We start from the raw sequence: 13,329 nt of genomic DNA on the forward strand, positions 1-13,329 counted from the left end.
AGCTCTCCCCAATGTCCCGTGCCAGATCCGCCTTGTGTGGATGAAGAACGTTCTTAATCACGTAAGTGCACTTAGAGCGGCGCATTTGATACGCTCTTGCAGCTTTGCTGTCAGAAAACGACTTCTTACAGAGTTGGCACAAGTGATCAGCAGTCATAATTGAAGAATGTTCGGCGATAAATAGAGCAGTTCTGCCCTCAGCGGCATTCCCTGGTTGGACTAGCCTTTTTGTAGTGAAGCCCAGTTTCTTCTAGATCGAAGAACTGCCAGCCAGTTCCCTATGCTTCATAGAGTTCGCTAGAGCTTTCACGTCCGAATATCTGCTGCCTAGTTGACAGCCGCAACGCTTGCACGTGGCAACTGGTTTTCCATCAGCAGACGCTTTGCACTCCAGCCATTTGCTGAGTAAGGGATCCCTTAACCATTCCGTCCTGAACTTCTGCGAATATACCACTTTCGGCATAACTCAAGAGGAAGGGGAGTCGGGTTACACGGAGAATAAACAGGACCGTTTTCCGACACCAAGCAGTCGGACATTATCCTTTGTTCTCTGTAACTTTGAACGCCTAACTTCCCACCGGGACTACAGGCGCCCCCTGCCGCTTGCGGTGCAACGAACGAGCCCACTCCATGCATGATAGCGGACTCGCTGTTAGCACGGCAAGCGGCGGGGGGCGCAGAGTCTACAATTTGGTGCATCGCAGCTCCTCCGTTACTTATCACTTAGAAAGCGATCGCCGCTTTGAAACCTCACGGATTTGTTTGTCTTAGATAGACGGAGCAAGTGAACAGGAGCCTCTGAAGTTAAACAATTTCCGCATTTTCAAAAAACACGAAAATGATTTCTTGCAGGGCGATTTTGAATCGGTCCACTGTGTGAGGTATTCGCCAGAAACCCGCTACGTGCACAAATGGCCTGTCAGAAAACCCGCTAGACTGATTTCTTTTCCCGTCAACATAAAATAAAATCTTCCAGACTTAGCGGGAAATCCGCTAAATTGGCATCAGTGGCGCCGAGCCCCTGAAAAGTCAGCTGCAACTTGCGTCAGCATGTCGTATGGCCAAATGATAAGATGGGGCATGGCCGCTAGAGATGACTGCTTACAGCACTGAAAGTTGAAGGTTCTCCACCCATTTTAAGTTGAGCTCAATACTTGCAATATTACTCAATATTACATACATTATATCAACTCTGCATTAACAGTACCAAATCATTACTAGAGGATAGACCACTACATGCCGACGCAAAAACTTGAAATGTGTAAAGTTGATGTCACTGCTTCTTTTAAGCTTTTTAGGCTTATCAATTCAGGTCGGTGCACTAAGTTCTCAATGATCCATTTTTTTTTATGAAAAACAAATACCAAACACAACAATAAATGAAGGTACAAGTGAATTCGAAGTTCGAAGATTAGGCCAATCCATGGACTACCCATCATCTCCATGATATTGAATGATTGGAGCATCAGAGCTCCCTCCAATAGATATTGTGGAAAATGCTACATATTGAAAACCTTAGAGCAATAGGTTGGGATAAGTAAAATGAGAAAGGCGTTGCATCAAGATTAGCAATGGTCACTCACGTTTCTGGGCAGAAGAGAATTCGGCGCAGAGGCCGCTGACTCAACTCCACGCGAAGCACGTCCTGATTGGGTTGTCGGAGGTCACGCACTACCATGGACCCCGACAGCTGGCCGACGGCATAGCTGCTGGCACTAAGGGGCTGCCAGTCCAGCGTGGTTGGGCCACAAGTGTCATCAGCTGCACAACCGTTGTCAATGCAAGTGCCGTGACTGAGTAAGAACAAAGAAGTACTTTCGAGGGCTTGTTTTTCTTCGTTAGACACAATATTAAAGAAGGACACTTCACCTGAAAACTTCTGAGAAGTTTTTCATTGACTGAAACGAAACTCACTCAGTTTTGTGTATGTTTGTTTGCCAATTTAAAATATGCAGTTATTTTCCCAGTGATGCTATTTTTTTACTCGTGATGCTATTTTTTTACCTAAAGGATGTGTGTCACCTGTTTCTTTTGGCTATTATCCGGAATCGACTTGCTTACCACCTCCCTTCTCTTTTTGTCATGACAAAAGTGGCTGAAAACTTGCAATTGTGGCGTTTCTTGAAAGAAATTGTTGAAGCTATGCAGTTTTTGAAAGTCAGATTAACTTTTAAATATCTCTACATTGTAGACAGGACGACACTCACTACTGCGCTTGTCAGCACCCTTTTCCCTCAACCTGTTTATCGAGAGCAACATTCATCTCGAACTGGTCAAGATGCGTTTTACCGTGTGCATAAAATGTGTAAATCGTCAGCAGCAAAAACGTTCTTCTTTAAGCTACACACCTCCACATTACCTGTAAAGATGTGGCTTCATGAAAAAGGTATATATGTGCCCTGGGCTCTAAACTGCAAAGCGTGCAACGAGCCTCAAATAATCAACTATTGTATTATTCATTGCTGTGATGCGTATCATTTCTGGGACATTCTTAAGAGAACCATCAAAAACAAATTTCCTAGAACAGCTCATGGTGTTAGGTTTCTACTGTTAATAAATACCCTTAATAATAACGTGCCATACGATTTAATCATGTTGTTGGGCCTCCATTCATTATTGCGGAGTCGCATGATTCACTGACATGCTGAGCCACCTCGCTCGACAAAGTTTGTTTTCAAGAAGAGACGGCCAATGTACGTAGTGTTGTAGTGACTTTCAACCCTGTTGTGGAGTGGCTTAGACTTTTGGACATGTGTGTTTGTTTACCGGACTTTTTTTTTTATTTACATACTGCAGCCCATTAAGGGCTATAGCAGGAGTGGGTGAAAAAGAACAGAGCAGTGAATTACAAAAGTACCACTTCCGGGAACACACTACAATATAACACACGAACAAAATACAATATACATGGCAATTCCATTCAGTACAAAAATAAATATCCAATGAATGGGCACTGCGGGGCATACATATTAACAGAACAAAGCAAGGAACTATTGGTTAGATACGACTTTCAAGAGAAGGCAGGAATTGATTTATCGATGCACTCTTAATCTCATCCGGCAGTAAATTCCATTGTTCTATCGTTCTAGGAAAAAAGCTAAATTTGAATAGATTGGTGTGTGCATGAAAAGGGGCGAGGTTTAGGGCACGATTATTTCGAGTAACGGTTGGCATAGCATACGTAAGATAGCTGTTATCGGAGAGACGGTTAACTGAGTGAACGATGGCATGCAGGAATTTGAGCGACTCGATATCGCGTCGAGTAGAGAGTGAGGTTAGATTTAAAGTAGTAATGGCGGATGTAGGCGAATAATGGTGGTCATAGCGTCGACAAATGAAACGGATTGCTTTTTTTTGCACAGATTCAATTTGTTTTATTTCTCTTTTTTTGTACGGACACCAAACGATAGAGGCATAATCAAGAACTGGACGAATTAGTGTTTTGTACATTATTAATTTAGTTTCAAGTGGGGAAGTTCTGAGGGTACGTCTTAGGTAGCCTAGTTTTTTAAGAGATTTGGAGCAGACTGAATTGATATGTTTAGACCAGGAGAGGTTAGTGGTGAAAATCACGCCAAGGTATTTATAATCTGAAACCCTTTGGAGCATTAGGTCATTGAAAGAGTAGTTGAAAACGGAAGTCTGCGTTTTGGTAGTGAACGACATCGAGAAAGTTTTATGGAAATTGATATTCATTTGCCATGTGTCACACCAAGAGCAAAAGGCACTAAACGAATCATTGAGAAGATAGTGATCTTGGACGGAGTTAATGGTGTTATATAGAATGCAATCATTGGCGTAGAGACGTAATTTACAGGTAATAGATTGTGGTAAGTCATTAATAAAAATCAAAAATAATAAAGGACCAAGAACGGACCCTTGTGGTACCCCTGATGTGACTTTGATTTGAGATGAATTGCCAGAGTTAAAGCTAACGTATTGGGAGCGATTATACAGAAAATTGGCAATTAGGTCTACTAGACTGGAATTTTTTAGGATGGCACCGAGTTTTTTGAGCAACTTAGAATGCGAAACAGTGTCGAAAGCTTTTGCGAAATCAATAAATATTACGTCGACCTGGTGGCCGCAGTCAAGACTTGCAGAAATGTCATGGGTAAATTCTGTCAATTGGGTTAAAGTGCTGAATCCCCTACGAAAGCCATGCTGCAGATTAGATAAGACGTTGTTAGTCTCAAGAAAGTCGATTATATGTTTATAAATGATGTGCTCCAATAGCTTGCCGGAATGTGGTGTCAGCGAGATGGGACGATAGTTTGGCAAAAGCTGCTTATCACCAGACTTATAAATCGGCCGAACCTTGGCCGGTTTCCAGGCACAGGAAAAACACCCGAGGATAAACACTTCTGAAATACGATGGTAAGGTAACGAGATGTCCATAATGCATATCGAATTAAATAAGAGTTTGGAATACCATCGGGACCGTCTCCCTTTTTTGCGTCTAGATTCAGAATAAGATTCAACACACCAGCATGACTGATAGTTACATCAGTAATTGAGCCTATATCGGAAGGGGAGTTAAAGGCAGGGGCATCATGATTATCGACAGAAAATACAGAGTGGAAGTAAGTATTAAACGCATGGGAGATTTTCTGGTCATCAGTAATAGTTTCACCGTTAATCAAGAATGAGGAGGAAGAGCAGCTACTAGGCAGAAGTGATGTCCAGAATTTGCGAGGATTATTTTTGAGTAAAGAGTGTAATTGTGTGCCAAAGAAAAAATCCTTTGCAGAAGCCATCATTGCAGCAAGCTGTTTTTTAGCTTTCAGGAACTCATTCGTGCTATTAGGTATATCAGGATTCATTCTACGCCTCAGCCTGCGTACACGACGAGATAGGTGAAGAATATCTCTATTCATCCAAGGAAGTTTCTTATTCGTTTTTTTTTTAGTTTTTATTGGAACAAAGCGATGAATGCACGACTTTACAGTATTTTCAAAGTACGACACAAGAGTATCTACGTCACAGTTGCTGCCCATGGATTCGAACAGAGAAAAAGCATCAGCAAGGCCATCCAAGATCGAAGTATCGTTAGCACGATTAAAATCCGGGAATGTTGTGAACGAATACAAGGTTTTAAACACAGGATAAGACAGGGTCACGATGACTGCCTTATGATCCGATATACCTTCGGTAGTTTCACATATAAATCCAGCCTCCGCAATGTTAGAGCTTACAAACATTAGGTCGAGAAGTGCGTCCAGTCGAGTTGCATCACTAACCAACTGCACCAAGTCATGCAACAACGAAAAATTGATTAGCTCTCGGCCGAGGCCAGGTTCTCGACCGAAAGGTGTCAGAGAAGGCTAATGAATTCCGGGTGCATTTAATCACCAATACAGATAATATTAGATGAACCAATATTGTGGTTATAAATATAACTATTGAGATTGCGTATATGATCGACGGAGGTGCCAGGTGGGCAGTAGCAGACACCAACCATGAGATGATGCTTGTTTAAGTAAAGCTTGCACCATACCGATTCAACATCTAGAGGCACAGGCAAAACAGAGAACGTCAAGTCCGACCGAAATAGTAAAGCAACTCCCCCGCCTTTGCCGCTCCGTCGATCACAACGAACTAGGGCGTACCCGGGTGGAGTTATCTCAGAGTCGTAAACGCCTTCATGTAGCCAAGATTCAGTTACACCTACTATGTGCGGGGAAAACGTGGATACCAGAGAGACGAAGCTAGGAAATTTATTCAGTAGACTTCTTGCATTGACATTCAAAATTATTAGGTCATTACATGGATATAGGGGTAGTCAGGGAGGAGATGAAGATTCAGCGGTGGGAGCAGGGTGACGTGAAGATCTACGGAAGGGTACTTTAACAAGCGTGTTAGAAGTTGCATCTAAGGTATACTGAATGTCATCAATAAAAAGTTTACTGAAGCGCAAACGTACTTTAGACCCGCTGTCACGAAATGAAGCAGAAGCATCCCAGAGCTTTCTCCGGACAGAGCGCACACTTTGGGAATAATCTTCCGTAACGTAGCAGTCGGATCCTTTGAACTTTGAGACGTTCTTCATCACTTTTATTTTATTGCTGAAGTCTAGAAGCCTCATAATGACGGGCCGAACATGGTTGACTCGGGACCGCCCTAGCCTATGACAACGTTCAATGGGAGGACAGTCTATGAGCAAGGTATCACTGAATACTTGTGACACCCTCGCCCGGAGACTGTCACTATTTTCGTCGTCCTCTTTTTTCAAACCATGCAAGATTAAGTTGTTGCGTCTCATGCGATTTTCAAAATCATCATTTTTTAATCTCAGTTCATTAACCATCTGTGACAAAGCCGCAAATTCACTGTTGAATGGTACCAATGAAACAGGCGGTGCTGAGACGGCATGGGAAGACTCAAGGGCCGAAACACGCGAATCCAGAGAATCCAATCTAGCGTTGACGGTATGGTGAAAATTTTTGATGTCAAGGATATCTTTAACCATTTGACTTTGACCGTCGAGGATTTTAGAAAGGAGTTGCTCCACAGACGAGTTACCATCCATCAAAACAGTGCCTGCCTCATTCTTAAAACGTGTCGTGGGCCCCTGAGCATTCCCATCATTACTGCTTCCTTTAGCGGCAGAAGGTTTAGGGAGGCCGGGATTTAGTTCAACCTCGCCGCTCAAGAGAAGGCGAAGTAAACTATATACGGCATGAGAACAAACACTGACAAAATTGTGTGGGCAGGGCAGCAGCAGCAAATACCGATCGTCAGAGCGAAAACACTTGGTAAGATCAAGATAACATACCTGCAGAATAAAAACGAAGCGGTTAGGCATACTGCCGGCACTGCCGCTGCCCTGCCCACTGACGACGGAGACCAGGTCCAGGGGTTTAATACTTTTCTTTGATGACGTAACAGAATGATGACAGTCGATGATTGGCTGGTCGAGGTGGTCTTGCGCATGTAGCACTCCGGTTAAACAGCTGCAGGGCACACCACGGAAGGCACACGCGCGCGTGACAGAGCAGTCCGTATGGTAACGGTTGATGCTGGGCGTGAAGTTCCCAAAGAACGATAACGCAGCGGTGGTCGGCCCATGCTCAAAACAGGTTGTTACACAGGAGTGTTGATTGAGGGTCGTCACGAATCTGAAAACCTGCAGAATAAAAACGAAGCGGTTAGGCATACTGCCAGCACTGCCGCTGCCCAGCCCATTGACGACGGAGACCAGGTCCAGGGGTTTTATACTTTTCTTTGATGACGTAACAGAATGATGACAGTCGATGATTGGCTGGTCGAGGTGGTCTTGCGCATGTAGCACTCCGGTTAAACAGCTGCAGGGCACACCACGGAAGGCACACGCGCGCGTGACAGAGCAGTCCATATGGTAACGGTTGATGCTGGGCGTGAAGTTCCCAAAGAACGATAATGCAGCGGTGGTCGGCACATGCTCAAAACAGGTTGTTACACAGGATTGTTGATTCAGGGTCGTCAGGAATCTGAAAACCAGCAGAATAAAAACGAAGCGGTTAGGCATACTGCCGGCACTGCCGCTGCCCAGCCCACTGACGACGGAGACCAGGTCCAGGGGTTTTATACTTTTCTTTGATGACGTAACAGAATGATGACAGTCGATGATTGGCTGGTCGAGGTGGTCTTGCGCATGTAGCACTCCGGCTAAACAGCTGCAGGGCACACCACGGAAGGCACACGCGCGCGTGACAGAGCAGTCCATATGGTAACGGTTGATGCTGGGCGTGAAGTTCCCAAAGAACGATAACGCAGCAGTGGTCGGCACATGCTCAAAGCAGGTTGTTACACAGGAGTGTTGATTCAGGGTCGTCAGGAATCTGAAAACCTGCAGAATAAAAACGAAGCGGTTAGGCATACTGCCGGCACTGCTGCTGCCCAGCCTTTTGAAGGTTTGTTGTACTGTATGAAATGGTGTCTTGTACATGTGTGCACGTGAGCATATAATTAAAACAACTGATTGTATTGCTATGTATCATATCATTTGATTGCATTATTTTCATGTATTAAAAAGAAAAAAAGCACCAGAGTGGCGTAGTGGTAGAATACTAGGCTAGCACACAAGGGATCGAGGTTTGAATCCCAATGTGTCTTTAGTGTTTCTTATTTACTGAGGCTTTTTTTTTCTTCTTATGTCATGCGATAGTGGATACGAACACTAGCGGCAGCGGCGGTGGCGGACAACTACGGCGCTGCACGTGAATTGTGCTGTGATCTCGTGACAGCTTCCGTTGTAAAAACCTGAAGATGCAGGATAGTTGTCACAACTGTCCTCGCAACGGCAAACCCAAACTTGGTTGCACCTGTGCTGCCCTCGTGATTGCAATCTCTTTTGCGCCTGATTATATCAAGTAAAGAAGAACCTTTCCGGTGTGACATGCCAAGTTGAAAATTCCCTGGATAGCCCTAACAAGTGCTGACAACTTGACTGCCTCATCAGTGGCAGCCGCAGATGTGCACTGCGGTGCCGAGTCCACGAACAACTTTACACTAGTCGAATTCTGAAAGGGTTGAATAGATAAAAACAACTTTCTGATTTTGAATGCAGCGGCTCGCGTCAACAGAAATCAGGGTGTGCATGTGCAACAATCGAGTGGCGGCATGGGTGTCGGCAGGATTTGAACTTGGGCGGTGAAAACGGATGTTTCGTTGAGGCTGGAGGAGCGGTTAAAGCACTGGTACAGCCTGAGTAAGTGCTGATGTGGTTTGAGGGGGGCGATTGCCTTTTTCGCACCCTCCTGCCAAACTGGTGGTACACATTTGTCATAGCTTTCAACATCACGCCTGGGAATTCAAAAGCATGTGAAAATTCGGTTGCCCTTCCGCAGGAAAATCCGGCGCATAAACTAGACGTTCTAAATGTTTAGTTGGCAACTTTCTGTAACTGCCATTTTTTCTTTACCTGTATTCACATTCTTAGGAGGGCAGGCCTGCAAACATTAAACTTTCAACATTTGCAAATTGAAGAGAATGAAAGTTTACACCCAAGTTGCCTGACTAATTTGAAAAATGACGTTTTGATAAAAGTGGGTTTCTTCCTTCCTCTGATGAATTATGTTATACGCACTCAGTGGTAAAATCAAAAGCAGTCCGACCAGTACTGCATAGGAGCAACCGTTTTCCCTTAGGTCTACGAATGCTCACAGCCAATGTAGCGTGCTGTTGGCCCAGCGTATTATCAAAATATGCGCATGCTCAAACATTTCGGCAACGAGAAATTAGTTCCGTCTTCAAAACATGAAAACGCCATGCTTGGCAAAGCTCTTGTGCAGAATAGTGAAAATGTAGCCCAATGTACCGCGATGTCTTTTGGAGAAGTTTGGGGCAATTGGCACATATATCACATCACTGAAACAATAAATCTGCAGGCACGGTTCTGTAGGCATGGAGTACGTTACCTCGACGAGGAACGAAAATGCCATTAGCATTGTCAACTTGAGGCCTCACAATTGGTTTGTAAGCTATTAGTTTAGTAGAGGTAAGAGCCAAGGCTAGTATGTGACCAACACAACCAAGGACTCATTTACTAGGATCAGTAATAATTAAACTTCTCAGCAAAAACAGTAGACAACAGCACACACAGAGTTGACGAGGACCAGCTCAGAATCACAACTCAATTTCATTGCACAAACACACAAACATACAGCCTACAAAAAAGGTAAAATGACCTGCTTATACAGCACCAGAAAAAAAAAACGAAAAGGGAAGAATGGAAGTGGAAAATGCATGTAACTACCCCATAACAACAGGTGCTGAAGAATTCAAGTAGGCCAGTTCTCTTCTGGATAAAAACATCAGTATACGGACAAAACTTCCTTGAGCTATTGTTGCAGTTTCAATGATAATTGTAGAGCTTTCGTTAGGGTGAGCTGCAAGAAACAAAGGAATCTACAAGAAGAATCTGAACTTAGTGAGCAAGAATATGACACTTGCCGACATGCAAAAGGGAAGAAGCCACAATGTGCTTTTGTTGAGAGCAATGAATCGCATTGCTCATAGGAACCCGAGATGAGCATTTTACACATCGGCACCAGGCCCACAACTGGCCAAGCTTGCCGCCACCACCAAATGCACGGCCAAGCACAGTGCACGGTAACTATCTGTTACTATAAACCATTATACATACTTAATTTCTGGAAGTTCAAATGGTGAAATTCTGGCATAATTAATATAGAACAGCAAGCAATATTTGAAAAATATGCAAAAGTTAGAATATTTGCACAGCCATAGTTACAGTAAAAGCTTGTTATTTCAAGCTCGGGGGGGATCATATTATAACACTAGTTGAATTAGGCGGAGATCGAAGGAGTGGTTAGGCACTAAAATGCACAAACACTCTATGGCAGAACCCAATTAAGCTACCTCTGAACTGAATATCACAAACTAGGCGCTACTACAAATTTGTAGCAGGTGACTTTGTTGGTTAAGTTCATAGAGCAAACCAAATTATTTCATCACTCAATTATATGCCATAAACAAACACTGGCATACATTCACATGAACAGTGAGCAGGGGTGCAACTGCGGAAAAAATTCACAGCTTTGCCGCAAAGGCGAAGCAATGAATGCCATAGAAACAGATTGAAAGGACACTAGCAAAATGGCAAGCAGATCGAAACAAGCCCGCCATTCCTCACACATAAATAACACACAAAACGTACTCACAGGTACAGATGAACGCGAATAAGCGTCTCAGTTCTTACTTCGCTGTGTCTGAAAAGTGCACTCTTTTCGCAAACTGAGACTGTGCAACCATTGCAGTGACGTTTGTGCACCAAATAACTACAACAGAATCCTTCCGGTGAAAGCTTAAGGACAGCCAAGACATAAGATGCTCCCAATCGCGAGATAAGAGCCCGCGAATGAGTGTTCAGGGGCTTTACGACTACCCACTCCTTTGCACAAGGCAAAGTACACAGGGAACACAGAGGAAGTTTTTTCTTCCTCCATGGCGTGGGAGATGAGGACGCGAGCCGCTGCACGCTCATCGTGCCATCTTGCTGTTAATGCTGAAAACACGATAGTTCCCCTCCGAAATGCTCTTCACTAGTGGTAAGTAGCTCAGTGGTTAACACTTTGCACTCACACGCAGAGGTTCCAAGTTCGATTCCTCGCGCTGGAGTCTATTCCTGGATTTTTTTTTTTCTTGCATTTTCATAATATATACACGTACACATATACGGTGAGTGACGCCGACGTCGACACCGGCGGCAAAATCCAGCCGAGAGTGTCCATATAATAGCTATCGCAAGATTAGAATTTGGAGCAATTTTCGGAGCAGCAGAATATAACTTTTGGAGGACTAAAATCCAAATTTGGAGCAGGTTGCAGGGAAAAAAAAACATCCTCTCTTTATCACAAAATATCAAATTTGCAGCAGTATAGAAAAGGCCTACAGTTAGAAAAAAATGTATTCATAAACCTTTCAACATCACCTAAATAGTAAAAAGTGAACGTAAGAACTCCTATTTTATTAAAATTAATACTTTGAAATATGCCACTGTGCGATCAAGGATGAAGTTCACATTAGCACTTGCCGCACCTGTCAGATCCTAAGACAGACTGTGAATTCACATGTGTATCTGCCAAGCTGGCGACCCTGAAATTCTGCCGATTCCTAAAAATGAGGAGTGGGAGTGGTGAAAAAAAGTGTGGTGCACACTTTTTTGTTTTTCAAGGCTGCTCAAACCTCATACAATGCTCCAAATGATTGCCAGTAAGCCAGTGTAAACTTTTTAGACGTCAGCAATCATACCAGTAATAAACGAATTAGTAATCGGAAAAAATGTGCTGTGCTCTGTGACTAGCGCTAACAGTCCCTGTCAAACCTGAAGACGCTCTTCCACAAGACACCAGTGTACTGTGGCAAAGGTGGCTTAAATAAAGCGTCCTTCACGGCTTAAAACAAGGCCTAGAAACTTTAAAATCACCACACCACCTTCCTCCCGGCCCCCCCCCCCTTTTTTTTTCTTTCCTGATAGGGTTAGGTTTAGGGCACTACCTCTCCGCACGCTTTCAAGGTGCGTTCGACCAGATAACAACATGCACCTGTTGGCCCAGCAACACCGGCTATTTATTGCCGGGACGATGCAACTTTAAGACAAAGGTGTTTTATGTGTCCTTTCTACAGCAACCAACATGATCACCAGCATTCACAGCAAGAATTTGGTTGCGTGCGGAAAACACGGCACATGCTTCCAGCTTTAGTTCCTAAAATAATATAGCCATGTTTGCTGGCTACAAAATAAATATTTCGCGAAAAGCGTTATGGGCTACGGCAACGCGAATTCGGCCTCAAATTGCGTTGTCCCGCCGATCGGTGTCCGCTGCAGTCAGTGGACCGACGGGCGTATGGCGTTGTTACTTTATTAGGTCAATTACGCCTCGCGGGTGCTCAGACCTTAATGAGTATATATCACACCGTGGGTTAGGGTCTGGATGCCTGGACTGATTTATGATGCAAACTGCATCTGGCCAACACAGCTTACATTTCTCGCTCTAGTAAGTGCAAGTGAGAAAAAATATTGAAGCAGCATGAACATTTCGACACAGCGTGGTACAATTTAAGCGAATTTCATGGTTATGGCACAGCTTAGCTCAAAAATAGAAAAGTGTATCAAATTGGCTCAACTGGTACAACTGTTGCACCCCTGAGTGGGCCTTAAGCTCTAAATCATTTGTTTATATGCTAGAGTTAACGCAGAAACATTAAAAGTATTTGTGGTCTGCCCTGGATGTCCTCTGGACCGAAATGAAGTTAAGAGAAGAAAGCTTGGAATAAGATTAAATAATAAAGCTCTATCACACCCTGGCTTCACTACACTGCACAAGAGGTGTGTTGAAGAGAAGCATTAGTGACAAGGCAAGCACAAACATAAGGTTTCTGCAAATGACGGGTGTCATAAGGTCATTCCAAGGAAAAAGGTCCCAACCAGAAAACCAGCAGTCAGACAATTAAAGAAAAGAGACAAAGAAAATTCGGTACAACTGTTTGAAATTACCTGCATACATAATGCTTTTACTAACGATGGCATTTCATTGCACTCAATTAGTTTTGAATGCATGAAAATCCTATGGCATTCTCTCTTTCACTTACCCATGCAGCCAAGATGCGATTTTGGTGCCCCTGTGCTACTCACACGGTTGAGGAATAACTATGACGCCCTGCAAACAGGTCACATGGCAAGGGCAGCCGACAGGCCCTAGAAGCTGAGGAAAGCGAGTGGCTGAACCCCTTGAATCCAAGGACTGAGTCCGGCCAGGAACGTACAGCAAGTGCTGAGGACTAATGCAACTCCCCGTATTTTAGTTTTTCTTAGCAGTTTTAGAC

General features: G+C 43.9%; 1 protein-coding gene across 1 annotated transcript in view; it reads right to left on the reverse strand.

Annotated features, from left to right (window-relative positions):
• Window positions 1–13,329, reverse strand: part of LOC119166703 (methylosome protein WDR77) — a 136,743-nt gene that overhangs the window by 52,611 nt on the left and 70,803 nt on the right. The window contains exon 7 of the mRNA XM_037418025.2: window positions 1,584–1,761. Within this exon, the coding sequence (XP_037273922.2) occupies window positions 1,584–1,761 (178 nt within the window). The remainder of the gene's footprint in view (window positions 1–1,583; window positions 1,762–13,329) is intronic.

Source organism: Rhipicephalus microplus, unplaced genomic scaffold (genome assembly GCF_043290135.1).
Source record: "Rhipicephalus microplus isolate Deutch F79 unplaced genomic scaffold, USDA_Rmic scaffold_12, whole genome shotgun sequence".
NCBI classification, from domain to species: Eukaryota; Metazoa; Arthropoda; class Arachnida; order Ixodida; family Ixodidae; genus Rhipicephalus; species Rhipicephalus microplus.